Below are 18,258 nucleotides of genomic sequence, written 5' to 3' on the forward strand. Positions count from 1 at the left end.
CCAGGGGATTTGTACACATCCAGTGCAGCAAGGTGCTTCTCCACAACTTCTCTGCCCATATCAACCAGCAACCCCCAAAACATGCTTTGTCTACCACCATGTCTAAGTAGGTCTGTTCTCTCCTTCAGGAAGAAAACTGGGGCAAAGTAGGCATTGAACTTTTCTGCCTTTTCTGTGCCCTCTGTCAGAGATTCTCCATTTTCACACAGCAATTGAATTATCACTCCCTTCACCTTCCATTTTCTCCTCCCATATCTGAGGAATGGCTTTTGGTTGTGATGAGCCCTCCTGGCCAGTCTCAACTCATTCTGAGCTTTGGCTTCTCTGACAGCTGCCCTACAGTGCCTAGCTACCCCTAGATACACTGTTTTGGATGCATTTCCTTTCCTCAGTTTATTGAACATCTCCTTTTTCCTCCTTAACTCATCACAGAGCTCTCTGTCCATCTACATTGGCTTCTTAGATCCCTCTACCATCCTGTGGAATGCAAGCCTGCAAGAAGTCTTCTTTTAAGAGAACCCACCCTTCACTTGCTCCTTTCCCTTCCAGAATTCTTGTCTGTGGAATAACTCTCATTGTATCTCTGTTTGCTATGACATGCTCAAATATATATGCACAGTCAAACACTGACCTGTGCTATACTAACATTCTTATGTAACAAAGCTACTAAACTTATCCCGGCTGTAGATTTTTAGCAATCTTGTCCATACTTCATACCTTAGCATCTCATAAATCCTCTCTGACATTCCCATATGACCTTCCATTTTTAACTAGTACTTGCCTAAGGGAAATGATTAATAATAATGAAAGAAAAGCTCCATGCAGACCATTTTACCTTACAAAAATGTGGCTGTTTTTCAGCACCATGCATGGTTCCTTATCCTTATTCTTTCCTTACTCTTTTCCTCATTGTTATTTTTCTTTGTAACTCTTTAGGAATTGAAATAATTTCTGTTTGTTTGTTTGTTCAGCATACAAAACACTATTAGACTTCATATCTAAGCATAATTTTCCATTTCTTTAATATGTTTATTAAAACAGTGTTGTACAGGTGGCTGGTACTAGTGCTAAAATAAGATGCAGGGAACAAGAAGACCCCAGGATTCACTGCCTACTATCACAACTCTTTCTTAATCCCTGACTGTAAAATGGGATTACTTGCAAGTTTCATCACAAGATTCATTAACATACCTTGAGAATTAGGCCAATGTATATCTAATCAGAAGAATGCATACATAACTTAGCTTCACTATATTGAATGGGGATGCCCAGACTTCTGACCTGTCCCTTTCATTGAGGAGTACTAACAACCACTGTACAAGGAGTACAGCTGTACAGCTGATGTCTCTCTCGTTACCATTTTTAAAGCATTATATTTCTACTGAACTATACTCTTTAATACTACTTAGTGGGCCATATAAAAAGACATAATATTCATCGTTGGTCTTCTTGTGCAGTCCCACATGGCTTAAAAATTCTACGAAGGGGCACCTGTCTCCCAGAGTGCATGCGCAAGTATTTCCCACCAAAAAGATGCCCTCCCTCTGCAGAGACAGCACCCCCACCCTCAGTTCCTCTTTTCCTCCTGGACAGAGAGGTTCTATTCAGCATGCATTGTGGCTTCTTCTTCTTCTTTATCAAGGTTAATTCTTCCAAGAATTCGTGATAAAGATCTCTGAGAAGACAGAGAAAGCATTGTTTAAAATGTGCACAAAATGTTCTGCAAAAATGACCTGTACGGACAGGCACGATCTTTGCCTTTTTTGCCTAGGGGAGGGCCATAATGTCCCAGCCTGCAAGACTTGCCAAAAATTTACCCTGAAGGTGCGGGTGGAGAGGTTTACCAGATTGAAAGCCTTGCTGTGGGAGCAGGCACTTTCTGCATCCAGCAGCCCAGCTACTAAGACAGCAAAATCTTCTGCTCTGTCGGAGTTGGCCGCACAATTGCATCCGACAAATACAGAACCATTGACTTCAGGCATGTGTTCACCTTTGGATCCAACTGCACTGCTTTGGGCTCGAAAATGCTTTTTGACTCCATTGCTGGCTTTGGCGCCAAAGCACAAGAGAGGAACCTACTCATACAATAACCAAGAGAAGTGCAAAACACAAGAGTAGACAAAACAACAAATCACTCTGAATAAATGTATCAAAAATATTCTAATGGAGTAACAAAAACTCTCAAATAAATAATAAAGAAACAGTCAGTAACAACATTCAATATGCACAAATTATCCAAAGCAATAAAGAAACAGTCAATAATGTACATTCAATATACAAAAATTAGCCAATCGTGCACTACCACCCAACGTAAGTGCACCTGTATGATAACGACAAATCAGTGAAAAAGGAAGACGTCCTGAATGAAGTCAATCTAGACTTGGTCCAGTAAAGGTAAGTAAAGGTAAGTCCAACAATAAATTCAAAATGTAAAATGCAATTAAGTAAGCCAAACTTTGGTGCCAGGTGGAGAACAATCCAAAGGGCTACTGTAGAGCTGCCTGCTGTGCCCGACAGACAGGGCCGGCTGCGTTCCGCTGTTTCGTGAAGATCACGTCATCAGGGGCGAAATTCTACCACCAATAATACAAAAAAGCACATAATACTATGTATTTTCTTATACAATAATTTAAACTGCAGAATTATATATATAAATACAAAAAGACTTACCAACAGTCAAATGTAACTTCTTGCACAGTACCAAAATGATAAGTCAGTTAATCTCGGCAAAGTAACTAGTGGCATATTAGCACATTACCAAATAAACCGGATAAATATATACTGAAGATAATTGGTCTGGGGGTGCTCCTAGCAAAACTTACAGAAAGCATGAGAGATCAAGATCGCTGTTTAACCCTGCGGGTTTGAGGCTCTTTAAGGTGAATATCCAATGAGCCTCCTTCCTGAGTAATATTCTCTGGAGATCACGTTTGGGTATCCCTGGATCAGAAAATAAAACTGTAAACTTAAAGTCATCATGTCTGCGTCCCTTATTGACAAAGAGTTCTACCATTGGTGCGTCCATAACCTTAAGTCTGATTCTCAACATGTATTCTAGAAGTTGGGTTTTAAGGCGTCTAATTGTACTCCCTACATACAACATATTACATTTACAGATTATTAAATAAACAACACCAACAGACAGACAGGTGGTAAACGATTTTAGTCTAATTATGGCTTTGGCGCCAAGACATATGAGCTCTTCAGATCTGAATATACATCATCGGATCCAACACCCATCTCTGAGACACAAAGCCTTTTGGAACGGCCTCAGACTTGAAATCTACACCCGACCCTTCCATCTGCGAGCAGATCAGAACTGGTGAGATAAAAGCCATCTTGACAGCACTTGGAGTCAAGGGGACCGCTTGGCACAGACCCAACACCAACCACTACCACTGACTCTTGCCCAGCGTCGGCAGTGGAGAGAGAGACATGCAAAAAGACATTGGAGGAGCCACCTAAGAAGAAGGCACGGTCAAAATCACGGCAACCCTTAAGAAGTTGGAGAAGACAAAGCACATTGCTGACATCGAGAGGGTCTCTCCTGAGGTCCAAATTGTGGAGGCTCTAAGAACACCGTCTCTTCATTCAAAGTCACAATCTGGATATTCATCGGAGGAAGAGGCCAGCTACCCAGGATTTCTCCAGATTGAATGGATTGGGAACAGGTACCAAACCAAAACCAAAAGACAAGATTCTCCAACACCTATACTCAGGGAATCCAGCAAACATCACCTTTCCTATCATTGAAGGTTTTGTGGAGATGATTATATCACTTTGTGAGAAACCAGCATCATTGACACCAACTTCAAAGAAGGCTGAGGGATTGTACAAGACGAAAGAAGATGTTTGTCCCTTCCTATTTTTTCACTGTCCACCATCATCCCTCGTCATGGAGGAAATACAACCAAAGCATAGGGCCCTCATTTTCATTCTTCACCTCTGAAGATGCCAGTCATAGCTGCTGGCAAAACATCAGGAACTACAATGCCAAGACTGTGGCCATACAGCCCAGAAAATCTACAACTAACATTTTCAGAATCTCACTTATTCTAAGTTAAACATAAAGCCTTCTTTTTTCTATTGTTCATGGTTCTTAATCCGTAAATCCAGATGTCATCAAATCCTTATTATCAATTTAATGTAAAAAATCTATAAATGGTTTCCATTCAGTCAAAAATGTAACTGTCTTTTCCCTAATCAGTGAAGTAATTTTTGCCATTGATGTAAACTCCAATACTTTTATCCACCATTCCTCTAGGCAATGTTGGAGTTTTCCACTTTTATGCATAGAGTACTCTTGCTGCCATAATCAAATATAAAAACAAAGTTCCAAAGCTTCTTTCCAACTGGCTTTCCATTATTCCCAACAAAAAAGTCTCTGGTTTCAACTGGATTTTAATCTTGAAAATCTTCTGAATCGATAATTGTATCTGTAACCAGAAACTCTTTGCCTTCTTACATGTCCACCACATATGAAAAAATGTACCTTCTTGTTTAGCACATTTCCAACATACATTTGAAGCACCCTTATACATTCTTTAATTTGAATTTGGCCTAGAGAAAATTTCAATAAATCATGATAAGTTAACAATTTAGGTGGACTCACTATTTCCCGTCTAAAATGAGCTTCTTGCAATGTCAACCAGAGAGGTATTTTTGAGCACAACCTAGGTTTGTATTTATTCCATACTTTCCAAATGGCATGCCTTACATAATGATTATTAAACTTTGCATTGGCATTAACTTTGTCATACCATAGATACCTATGCCACCCAAATTTTAAGTCATGCCCTTCAAGGTCCAATAGTCTTCTATTTTTTAACATTATCTATTCCTTCATCCAAACCAAACAGTTGGCCGCAGAATGTACTCTCAAATCTGGTAGACCCAAACCTCCTCTTTCCTTTGTATCCTGTAGAACTTTAAATTTAACCCTTGGTTTTTTGCCTTGCCATATAAATCTCGATATATCCTTTTGCCATTGCTTAAATGACACCTCAGTTGTCAATACTGGAATTGTCTGAAATAGGAATAACATTCTAGATAAAACATGCACTTGAATTGTAGCTATTCTTCCCAACAACGATAATTGAATCTTATCCCATCTTAACATATCCCTTTTAATTTCATTCCAAGTCTTAATATAATTATTTTGAAATAACATACAATTCATATTTGACAGAGTAATACCCAAAAATTTTATCTTTTTTTCAATTTTAAATCCTGTTTTGCTCTCCAGTTTCCTTTGGTCCTGTACTGTATTTTGGTCTTCTGTTTATTAACCTTAAAACCCTCCACTACACCAAATTCTTTCAATCTTGTCATTAAGGGTTCAATTCCCTTTAAAGGGTACTCCAAAACCAACACCAAATCATCCGCAAAAGTTCTTAACTTATAATTCTCCTGCTTCACCTTTAAACTTCAAATTCTTTCATCTTTATGCCCCTGTTCAGAACTTCACGTACCAGTATAAATAACAAGGGTGACAATGGGCAACCTTGTCCTGTACCTCTTTGTATTCCACATGGTTTGGTTCCCCATTAACAACTATCTGTGCTGTCTGGGATGTATACCTCCTATTCCCCTCATAACAAGGGCGATCATCAAAATCCAGTCAGATAGAACCAGTCCCAGCATAGTAACCCCCTTCTAGTCATGTCAGCCATGGTTTTATCAACTGGTACAGCTCTCAGGGAACACTTTCTGGCATCTACCTCTTGTGCTGGGTCTCCTCAGTTACAGAGGAGTGCAACACTATGATATAAACAGACTCAAACTGATGGCATGGTTCATTCTCCAGTAGGGAGACTCCCAGAAGGGGTAGCAGAGGTCATTTTAAATGCTAGGAGACCTAACACTAGAAAATCCTACTCATTTAAATGGGAAAAGTTTGTTGATTGGACTAGAAATAGGGAAATCGATCCCTGTAACTGCCCATTAGCACACATAGGCCGATTCCAGATGGCCCTCCCCATCGCGAAACGTCGCGCGTTGTCGCGCAGAAAACGTGATATTTCCAGACGCGCGACGTTTTGCGATGGGGAGGGCCGTCTGGAATCGGCCATATTAGAGTTTTTGTTACAATTGAAACAAAATGGGTTATCAAACTCATTCATCAAATTGTATTTAGCAGTAATATCATCCTTTCATGGGTAGACAAAAAAATAGAAAAAAACCCTATTTTTTCCCATTATATGGCCAAATTGTTTCTTAGAGGATTACAGAATATGTTCCCGAAAGCAACTACTATCATACCACAATGGTCTTTACACTTAGCTCTTGCTAAATTAATACTTCCACCCTTTGAACCAATGGCTACATGCCATTTACAATTTCTTTCCATGAAGGTAGCTTTCCTAGTGGCCATTACATCTGCTAGGAGAGTAGCGAACTAGTGGCCCTCTGGGTGAACTCACCTTTTATGAAATTCACAAAGAGAAGGTAGTTTTTAGACCAAACATAGAATTCCTTCCCTAGGTAGTCATCAAATTTCACATTACAAGAAATTATACTTCCAGTTTTCATTCCTACATCCACTTCAGAGGCATAGAGCAAGTTACACCGTTTAGATATCCATAGGGCAATCCTATTTTACCTAAATCACACAACCACTTTCTGGACAGATGATCAGTTGTTTGTATGCCATGCAAGACCTAATAAAGGGGAAAGAGCCACATTGCAGACAATTGCAAGATGGGTCATCCAAGCTATCAGAGCGTGTTATAAGAAGGTGAACTTCCCTTGCCCCTTGGAGGTTCATGCCCAATCTACCAGATCACAAGCAGCATCTGCTGCATTCCTCAAGGTGTACCTCTCCAGGATATCTGCAGAGCAGCCACGTGGGCATCACCTGATACATTCATCAGACATTATGCATTAGATGTGGCAAACAGAAAAGAGACCGCAGTGGGCCAGGCAGTGCTCCAGTCCTTGTTCCAGTAGAGAACCAACCCTCCTCCACAGTAAGTGGTTTGCTAATCTCCCATGTGGGACTGCACAAGAAGACCAACAATGAAAACAGAGTTCTGCTTAACCTGTAACTGTTGTTCATTGAGGTCTTCTGTGCAGGCACACATACTCTCCCTCCTACCCTGCTTGGTTCTCCTCTTACTTATTGGGGAGGCCAGTGGCTAGGAGTAACTGAGGCCGGGAGGCCAGGTGGGAGGCTGGGTGTCTTTTCAGTGGGAAACACTTGTGCATGTGCTCTGGGAGACAGGCACCCCTTAGTAGAATTTTTAAGCTGTAAAACCTCACTGTTTGGCAGGCCCGTGCACGCTCAGTCCAATGTGTACACAGGAGACCTCAATGAACAAGTTACAGTAAGGACAACTCTGTTTTTTGCAGTATTAGGAGGCATAATGTTAATATTTACTATCTACATGAAATATATGTATTTTACTTACTATTTACTAATAAATGCATTACAATAAGCTTCAGGACATACATTGTCTTAATAATCACATATTTAGGTGGTTAATAGCATTTGCCATTGCCCTAGTGCCAACCAAGAGCCTACGAAATGTGATTTGTATGAGCATGAACACATGCCCTAGCATGTGAATTTGCATAATTAAACATACACACACACTCAGCTTACCCCTTTAATGTTGGTGTCATTGATGTTTTTATCAGTGTAGTTTTATATGCTAGAATCCTAGGAGACAATGGAAATAGCAGTAGGAAAGGAGAAAGATAACAGATTTATGACTTAATAAGTTTTAAAACCTGGAACAAATGCATAATAAGATTATCTAAATAATCTCCCAGGGAAAAAATACTTGATCTGATGTATTTATATTAGATCCCATACTTCGTATATTTCCTTGTATTTGTGGAATAATTGCTTGTTTGTTATGCTGTTTATCAGTAAATAAAATACTTTGATTTTTAAAAAGTAGTTTGACATTCCTGCATTTTATACTTTGTTCTAGTTATTCACATTCCACTTACAATCATGGGTACACAGCAGAATAGAATTTTCCGTGGAGACTGACTTAAATATTTTAAAGAAAGCTGTCAGAGCGTATTTGCTAGAGTATGGATGTCTTTAAAAATGCAAACCTAAGAGTGTGACTTAAACTTAATAGATGATGACTGGATGGAAATTTGGCAATCTTATAGCTTCACAACAAAAATAATAAACATAAAACGACAAATAATAAAGTTATTGACACACTGATACATGACACCATTTAAGTTGCACCACGTAAACAAAACAAACTCATCTAAATGCTGGAAACATTGTGATGAAAAAAGGTCATATCTACATTGTTGGTGGGACTGTGTACATATTCGGAAATTCTGGGAGTCAGTAGTGAAGGAAATAAAATCCATATTACATTATGACATTCCGTGAAACCCTGAAATTATACTGTTAAATCATTGGTCAGAAAATGAAATACCAAAAGTCAGGATTAAGTTAATTTGGATACTTTTGTCTATAGCAAAGTCAGTAGTTGCATCAAAATGGAAACAGACAACACCTCCATCACTCGCCGACTGGTACAACCAAATTTGGGACTATTTTATAATGGAGAAAATAGCTGATCATTTAGCTCACTATGACAATCCAAAATATAAATCTTGCTTTTCAGAACAATGGTTCCCAATTATGGAACACTTATAAACAAATGAAACAGCAATACAAACAAGACCCAAAAGTGACTATTATAACCAACTGTTGAACTATTAACGAGGAGAAGGTGGGATCCACATGTTATATATTTAAACTGGACCAAAATGTATGGTCTGGGAAAATGCCTACTAAAAAAAAAAGTTTGTTAACAGTGTGTCTGTTTCTATGTTTATTGTTATGTCATGTAAGTTTTATAAAAATCAAATAAAATTGTAAATTAAAAAAAATGCAAACCTAGATTGTGTCTGAAAAACCTATGCCTTTACATAATTTTATTTTCATTTCTCTTCTTGTTAACATAGATAACTGTTGTTGTAAATTTCTTATTTGATAAGAAATATTTATATTCCCTGCAGACTTTTTAAATCCATCTTCTTTTGTTTTAATCTCATCCACAATATTCTCTTGTCTCTTCTTCTTTAAATTATAATTATGTTGTATCAAATGACCTTTGATAAAAGCTTTACTTGCATCCCAGATGATTCTCAAATCAGTACCTTTATTTAAATTAATTGCAAAAAATTCTTTTAATTTTTCTTACAGTTCTCAACAACGGCTTCTTTTTGCAACAATGCTTTATTTAATGTCCATCTAAAAGTACTAGATTTCTTTTTAACAACCAAATTTTCAGGATTATGATCAGAAAAAGGGTTTGGCAGAATCTCTACTTTAGAGACCTTAGTAACTAAATCTCTAGAAGTCCAAATCATATCTATTCTTAAAAAAGATCTGAGTCTTTCTGAAAAAGAAGTATACTCTCTTGAGCTACCATTTTTCTGTCTCTATATGTCAACCAATACCAAATTATCTATCAGAGCAAAAAAAACTTTTGGCAATTTACCTTGCATAATTTTAATATTTTTTCCCCACAATCTATTTGTGGAGAAATTTCTCCATTCCAGTCCCCCATCAAACACCAACTTTCATATAAGAGATGTATTAACTTGTCCATAAGTTGTTTGTAAAAAGACCTTTATCTTCATTTTGTGCATAAAGTCCCAAAACCAAGGTCTTCACTCCGAGTAAATTGATTTCTACCCCTGCAAACCTACCATGTTCATCTGTCAATACCAATTCTAGTTTCAATAGGAGTTTAATATATAATACAACTCCATTTTTCTTCTTAATATCTGCTGAAACAAATTCTTCATCTACAGGCCAATTATAGGCAAAATATTTTACATCCTTTTTTCTAATATGGGTCTCTTGTAAACAAATAATATATTGTTTTAATTTTTTCAAATGAAATATTTTTTGTTTAATTTGAGGAGCATTTGCTCTATTTATATTCCATGTTAGACATTTATAATCAATAATTAAACCCCGATTTTAGAAAAGTCAGTACTTGCACCATCTGCTTCAAAAAACTTCCTTTTCTGATTTCCAACCACGGCCAACCAGGGATCTCTTCGCTCTCCAGAACTACCTCCCTGTTTGACTGGGTAGGGAAAATCTCCTCTTCTTAGAAGATCTATCCCCTTTAATTTGGCCCATTTGGGAGTCTGTCCTACTTCCCAAACCTCCTTACCAACTTTCCCCAGTTCTCCTGCTGGTGTTAAAACTGCTCTCAGTTAGGACTCCATCTCCCCCAATCCTTCACACTCAAGTCCTCTCAGCTAGGACTGAAAACAGCCCCTCCTCTTTCCAGCTCATGCTTACCCAATCAGGTCCCTTGGAGTAGCCTGTCACTCAAAGCTCTCTGATTCTGTGAGGGATTAACCCTTAATAGGCCTGCAGCGTGTGTACAGCACTTTCAGACTTTTAAAAATGTACAATCTATCACAAATGGCATTTTGGATTTCCCAAGTTACTCCAGAACTTTGAACAGATCAGAACCATCTCATTCTAGGATCCACCAGCACATTCCAGAGTGGGAACCAGTAATTTCTTGGGTCTTTAAATATGAGAGGAAGATTATTCAATCTCTGGGTAGAGCCCAACAAGATTCCCTAGGCTGGCTGCATCCAGAATGCTCTACTATGGCACGTCACAGATAACTATGACAGTAAAAAATGCACATGTCTTTAGGACGCTCACTGACATAGTATAGTCTTAAGCAAGGAACCTTTCTATCTGTGGTTGGTTTTGGCCTAAGGAGGAGTCATATCATCCCTCACTGCATGCATTCCATCAACTTGATTCAGTGAAGTGAATTGATGAGAGAGGATGCCTGATACAGCTGACCTGATTGCCAAGATCAGTCCCAGTATACATTATCAAATGCATCAAATGGTCATTGACAAAACAACCATCAAAATAAATGGTAACAGTCCCCAGAACTTGGAATTCCAGCTTCATTCCTAGGAGGAAACCTACCTATCTGGTCTGTAATATGGTGGAGACACAGAAAGCAATAATCTAACAAGCACACCATAGTAAATAAGCCTCTTTCAGAATGTCTCGGTATTCTTTGCATTCTTTGCATGCTTAATTTAAAAGGGAAACAAAATATTGTTATCTTTTTTAGAATTCCTCTTCATCAAACTAGCTGCTGCACAAGAAGTCACCAAGCATCTGAAAATATTAGATGGTCTTTCTCAATGAAAAGAGAAAAATCTTTCTTTATTCTGACAGAAATGCAGCATCAAGTTTTTTAAAAAAGCTGCTCTGTGCTTATTTGTCAGGTATGTTTTGGATTATAATAGATGCAATAAAAATTACCAGTGGTTGAAATGGCTGGAAGATAAAATAATAAAAAGGCAGCTCTGTGGTTTGCATCTGATGGCATCTTCCCTGTGATTAATTTTTTACTCAATCATTAGCATATACCATTGAAAGAGATAATTGAATCATTGAGTTGGAAGGTCCAGGTCTGCATATAAAATGCAAAATGTTTGCAAATTGTGTGATTAGTAACATTTCCTTTGTAATTTTATTCTTGGGAGCAGTTTAGCCAGATATGATAACAGGGGAGGCAGCTAGCTGTAGCTTTTAGCAAAGCAGAAGAGATCAGCAAGATAAAGCTAGATAAGAATGACAATTTTTTCATAGCTAGGAATTAGACATATGTGGCTTTTAAATTACCTGTTGATACTTTAAGCATAATCCTAATAAATTCCTCTTTCTAGTTCTTTTTGATGTACTACACAGGAATTCACTGTTTCTCATCTCTCTTCCAAAAGCGAGTGATTTTCAGTATAATACAAACAGGGTTTAGGTGACCTACCCACATGTATCATTTATAAGTCTCTAGGAAAAGTACATCAGTTTGCTGATGATGGTTCCATAAATTAGATATTCTCAGGAGGACTAAATGTAGTCTATTGCCCTTTTCCCACTGTCATTCCACGTTTTGTGTTGATGGAAGCATGAGTAAATGAAAGGTTTGGTATTGATTTCTGTGCAGATGTTAATAATTTCCTTGTACATCTTCTTTGGAATGTTGGTTACTGATGCACAGAAATTGATATCACAATTGTTCCTTGATGAAGAAAAGATGCACTAACCTAACACAGCAGCCTTTTATCTCTGACATGGTGGGATCAAAGCTGAATTAGGTCACCAGCAAAGCACATGCACTTCCCTGACTCTAATCTTAATGGACTTTTGTTAACACTGAAAAAAAATCATATGTTGCAATGAGATTGAATAGTTCTGCCCACAGGAAGCTGCGAACTAGAAGAATCAGCACTGAATGAAAGATAAAACTTGAACTTTTGGTCAAAACATTTGGTCGATGCTTTATATGAGAAGAATAGGGAAAGTTTACTGATAGGATCCATTTTGGGAAGTGATACTTCTTGTAATCCAGTGGCTTCAGTATCTAAGAAAAATGTAAATCATCAAGCATTTGGAAATAATGTTCTAGTTCTGTACAATATCTGCACACAGTTGTTCTACCATTGCTAAGTCATAAAAGGTAAAATACACATAATTTTAAAATGCCCATCCAATGTCCCTTTCCTTGCAAAACAGCTATCTTACACCAAGCTTCCATCAAAAATATAATACCAATAAAACCACAATAACCATAATTTGTAAACCTAATCTAAAAGAAGCATAACACATGCACTCATCATACCAACAGAATGAATCTGGCCCATATAAAATGCATCCTTCATCTCAAAGTGTACTGAAATAATGAACAGTTTCTGCCTTATTCTTGATTTGAATGGATCGTGTAATTCAGGCATATCTGGAGTTATAAAACAACCTCTTGTTCCAGTACTGTGCCCAAAAGTAGTACAAAAGACTGATTAAAATTTTCCACGTAGCTTTGCTGTTTGTTTTGTTTAGAAGTCCACAATGATGCTTTCATACCTGATGGGAATTGTCTCTCTTAAGGGAAGCATTGACAGCAAATACAGTCTTTTTCATTGTGACATTTATAAAGTATGTGGGTTAGAGCATAAACCTAATACTGAAACCAGTATTAAGATTGAAATTCACTTTGGTGAATGCCTAAGAAATTTTAGCTAATATCAATTCCAACATTGTCAGGTGCTATGTGATACCATTAAGGTGGTGGCCATAGAGAAGTACTTAAATAATTCAAGAGACTTTAAAATGGATATGAGACATGAAACTTCTAGGAAAGATCAGGGGTTTGGAGTGAGGTGCCATCACTAAGTGGATGAAGTACAGTCTATTTCTTCTTAACAGCAGAGTTGAGTGGGACTGTAGAAGTTCTAAAAATATGCCTAGATAAGGTAATGGGATGGATGAGGGCTAATAAACTAAACCTAAGTCCAGACAAGACTGAGATATTGCTGGACAATGACAAAGCTGCTCGAGGGTCAAGGAGTCACCATGTCCTGATGGGGGAGGGGGTTGTATTCCCTTTGAAGTGTAGTATGCAACTGGTACTTCGAATGTCCTTTTAGCCAATCATAATAAGAGACAGACATGGAGTCCTGCAGATGAAGCAATCTATAGCAGATGAAGCTGCTATTTTTAATATCTTTATACAATGCTTTTAATGTTTTATGATAATGTTTAATGAAATGTTTTTAATGTTTTTAATGCTGTTATCCGCCCTGAGCCTGCTTGCGGGAAGGGCGGAATATAAATATGATAAAATAAATAAAAATAAATAAATAAAATCTATAACCATTTATTAAACAATGGAGGAACAGTTACACAAAGAGCACAAGGTCCCCTTGTGCCCAACGCTCATCAAAGTTACAATAGCAGTACAAAGCAATTAATACCTTTTGGTTAATTATAATATTTGTTATTCTATTGGCTCAGAAAACACAGTGGCCCCCATTGGCTCAAGTGGGCGACCACCTTTCGTGATACAAGTGTCTAAGGGTATTCTGACTGGAAGAAACAACTTAGGTCAACAGCATAGTTACAGCATTACACGATCGCTATTTCTTTATCTTATCTGTCCTTGGTTTTATCTCTGGAAGGAACATCTTCCTTCCTTTCTCACACATCTCTTTCATAGGCTTCTCATTCATGCTCATTCCTTTGGTCTATGTAACATTTAATAAAGGCGCCCTGATGTCGCTTCTGGCAACCTTGTGGGCTTCAAGCGGAGAATATTTCTCTGGGTTCTGTGGGAGAGAAATGCTCTCCTCCCCTGGAATGTGCTTATAATTACATTAAGTCCCCCATCTCCTCTTTGTGATTTTCTCTCTCAGTCTTGAGAGATGTTGCTAATCTTAGCTAGCTTTCTTTGCAACATTTTGCATGGACAGTTTCACAAAGGGGTTTCTGTATTAAGTAAGAAACAGGTGTCAGAAATCAAACAGGTGCTCATTAAACTTATTAAGTGCAATCTGCTGATAGCAAGCTTCACAGTACTTTGATCTTACATTTCACAGTGATTTACATGTGTAACATACATTCTGCTTTGGTCTTTTGTTTCAAGTTTCATTTTCTTGCAAGTTGCATTACAAATACTACCTTAGCTCCAGAGAATGGTAAAAGTGCATAACAGTGATAGAAAGCACATAAGGTTACATAAAATCTCTTTCATTAAATCTATTTCCCACAGAAGGAACAGGTTCATAGCTTGGGGGCTGCTGATGGATCCTGGCCTATGGTTGGATGCTCAGGTATCCTCCATGGCATGTAGCACCTTTTATCAGTTTCACCTGATATGTCAGCTACAGCCATTCCTTTAAAAGTGTGATCTGACCATAGTAATCTGTGCCCTGATCGCATGTAGGTTAGATTACTCTAATGTGTGCTACATGGGGCTGCCTTGGCAAAATGTCTGGCAACGTCAAATGGCCCAGAATGCAGTTGTCAGGCTATTATCAGAGGCTGGATACAGGGATCATAACACTCCTGTGTTGAAGGATCTGCACTGGCTGTTTCCAGGCACTATTCAAAGTGCTGGCTCTTAGGGCTGGAGTACTTAAAGAACTGCCTCCTCCTATGCAGTCCAGCCCACCATTTAAGAACTTCGTCACAAGCCCTGTTTTCTGTGTACCTGCCAGCAAATGTAAGATAGTTGTCAACCAAAGACAGGGGTTCTTCAGTGATGGCACCTTGCCCTTGAGGATCGCTTAGTCCCTACCTTCCTATCTTATAGGTGCTAGGCCAAAGCATTCTTTTTTACCCAGGCTTTTTGATTAAGGAGTTGATTGTTTAAAATTATTTCTCTAATCTTCTAGCCTGGGAACTGTTTTATGAAACTGATTTTAAGCTGCAAAATGTTTTGTGTTCTTTTTTTGTTTTTGCTCTGGCTGGGCTTTGGTGCTGAGTTTGTTCATTTGAATTATGTTCTCTGGAAGGAAGGTACTCTGGACAGATGACATAGACATATTCTTAAATAAATAAGTAGTGCGCTACAGCATCCTAAACCAGTGTTTTCAAACTACTAGTGTGGATTAGTATATATGCATTAATCAGAAACATAAATATATCTAAACAGCATAGTAGGCTGCTGAGACTGGCACCAGCACTTGTTGTAACCTTACTATGGTTTCATATGTGGCATCTAACTTCTAATAGCATGGGTGAGAATTAATAATATTGCCAAACAGCCACAGTATGTCAGTGGCTTTTGTACAATATCATGTGCTGTCCCTGCAGTCATCCATTGTTTGGGATAGTAGTCTGTTACTGCAGGCAAGTTTGAGCTGAATGCTGTTCTACATATCAGGATAAAACCAGCAACAGCTAAGGGTCTCATCTTGACAAGGCTTATGTACATTTGGTAGAAATAGACAACATTTACAGAGTTCATTTGTTTACTAACTACCTGTCCTGACTATGTTACCTTTCTGTGTGATGTAGTGGCCAAAAAACCCTTTTTGTAAATTATTTAAAGTTGGCGGATCATTAAGATGAATCATGATCCTTCTGTGTTTATGTATTTGTGTACATGGATTTTACAGTGTAGTATAGTATAGTGGTTAGAGAGTTAGACTAGGATGACCTAGGTTAAAATCCCCACATCACAGAGTAACCTTGGGCTAGTCACTGTCTCTCAGGTTAACCTACCTCATAAGGTTATTGGGAGGATAACAGGGAAGAACAATGTATGCTGCCCTGAATTCCTTGGAGAAAGTGGAAGATAAAATGGGTGGATGGAGGAAGGGATTGCATATGTCCAGTGCTTGTAGTGGAACCTTTTGAGTTTTTCATCAACACTGTGTCCATACAAGGGGTGATCTTCCTTGGTATTTCTACTTCACATGTTCAAATGCCTTTTGTATAGGCAACAGGAAATGCAGCAGCCTAGTATGAGTTGGAGAAAATGGTGCCGAGTCCTGTTTCCAAATCTGTCCTTCCGGGCACTTGCACATTCCAGCTTTATTCCACAAATCCCCTGTATATGTGCCAGGAAAACGTGCTTTCATTCGAAGCTGTAAAGCTGTAACCTTTTCTGTAATGATCTGGGAGCTGCAATTGTGAGAGGAGTAGTAACCTAAACACACAACTGTATGCATCTCCACCTGGCACCAGAGCTATGAATGGAGAGGATCCTGTCAGTGCTAGAATCCTGATAATCCCCACACATGTAGAGATGCAGGCAGGAGAGACAGCCTCCCCACAGCTGCCAGAAGACTTATAGTGAATCACTACAATCACTGCAACTTGAAGGGAGTTCCTCTGGGATTCCAAAAATGGAATACTAGTGATAAGGATTGTTAAGGCAACTGTACATTTTCTCTTGCACATTTTCCATCCCTTTCAATCGGGCATGCACAGAAGAATTTCCCCATGGATTGTGCCCTTGTTAATGACATTGAATCCATTATTTCCTCCGCCAGCACTGCAACATACACGTACAGTTCACGTGACTCCTGAACTGTTGAGTGCAATGCTGACAGGAGGAAGAATATCTTTCAAAAGAAGGCTTTTGTTGAAATTTTGACAGTATACCACTGCTCACCGTAACAGGCTGGTTGTATTAATGGGATACGATTGTATGGTTTCTTCATTGCCAAAGCAATTGTCATGCAATACCATTTCCAGGTCTCATTATAATCATTGGGAGTGCTAGAGGAGAGGCGGAGGTAGCAGCCACAGACTATTAGAATTTTAATACGGAGTCCATTTAGTGGCACAATGAGTGACAGGGAAAGAAAATGGCACAAAGTAATCCCATCTTCAGTCATCACAAAGAATGAGCAGAGGTGAATCTAGTGCAATCTCTTAAGGCCTGATTCTTCTATGCCTTTGCCTTTTAGTATAACACCTTATGAGAAAACAAACTCCAGTTAGCTGCACTGGTTGTGAATACACTCCTCAAAGTAGTATTACTGCTGGGATTAGCCAGGAAAATAAGTCAGAAAAACTGTAAAAGGGAGAGACTCTAATTTCAGCATAGGGATTTTCCAGCTTGTTCAGCTGCAAATGTAGTACACTAGAAGGCTGAAGAATAATGCTAATTAGTATTCCATTAAAAAGGAAGAAATCTTGCTGAGACCTGGAGTCGCATCCCGACAGTCAAAGTGAAGCATGGCTCACTAATGTAGCCTTAATTCTTTTTATTTTGCAGAGACAGCAAGCTGACCATGTTGCTCCGGGAGTCCCTCGGGAACATGAACTGCCGTACCACTATGATAGCTCACATTTCAGCAGCTGCAGGGAACTATGCTGAAACACTTTCCACAATCCAGATTGCATCAAGGGTCTTAAGAATGAAGAAAAAGAAAACTAAGGTAAGGGAAGGGAGAGGACTCTTTTGTTGTCTTGCACTGGGAAAAGCTGAACAGCCAGAGAGATCTTACCCAAATCGGGTAGGCAACAAAATCAATATTAATAATTTCCAAGTGAATGGCATTACATCTAAGAGTTAGGAGGTATTCCTGGGTTTAATGTTTAAAAGAATGATCTGGTGTTTATGTCACTCACAGAAACCGCAGAGAGTTCAAACTCTCCTGAAGCATACTTAGAATATCTTTCTGGCACTCAGTCCTGGTTGAAAGTCCAGTTGGTACGCTTCATGATCATCATTCACACTGGTGACCTGAGAATTATTAAACATGAACTCAGATCAATTAACAGTTTCCACAAATATCACTGCACAACAATCTGTGCACAGAAGGAAATCTCTGCAATAGAATAGGCTTTAGTGTGTGACTTCAATGCTAATTTCCCGTTTTCTCCCTATTATTCTTTCAACTAGCCCAAACGTCTTCTATTAACATCTTCTAGGTCAGGGCAGTGTTGAATCTTCTGTTCGTTAATCCAGGCCACACATTTGAAAC

At 38.6% G+C, this 18,258-nt stretch overlaps 1 protein-coding gene across 1 annotated transcript in view; it reads left to right on the plus strand.

Annotated features, from left to right (window-relative positions):
• The window catches only part of KIF26B (kinesin family member 26B), a 665,930-nt gene that overhangs the window by 584,467 nt on the left and 63,205 nt on the right, over positions 1-18,258 (plus strand). Inside the window, exon 11 of the mRNA XM_054994402.1 lies at positions 17,547-17,709. Within this exon, the coding sequence (XP_054850377.1) occupies positions 17,547-17,709 (163 nt within the window). The remainder of the gene's footprint in view (positions 1-17,546; positions 17,710-18,258) is intronic.

The sequence above is a fragment of the Eublepharis macularius genome, chromosome 1 (genome assembly GCF_028583425.1).
Source record: "Eublepharis macularius isolate TG4126 chromosome 1, MPM_Emac_v1.0, whole genome shotgun sequence".
NCBI classification, from domain to species: domain Eukaryota; kingdom Metazoa; phylum Chordata; class Lepidosauria; order Squamata; family Eublepharidae; genus Eublepharis; species Eublepharis macularius.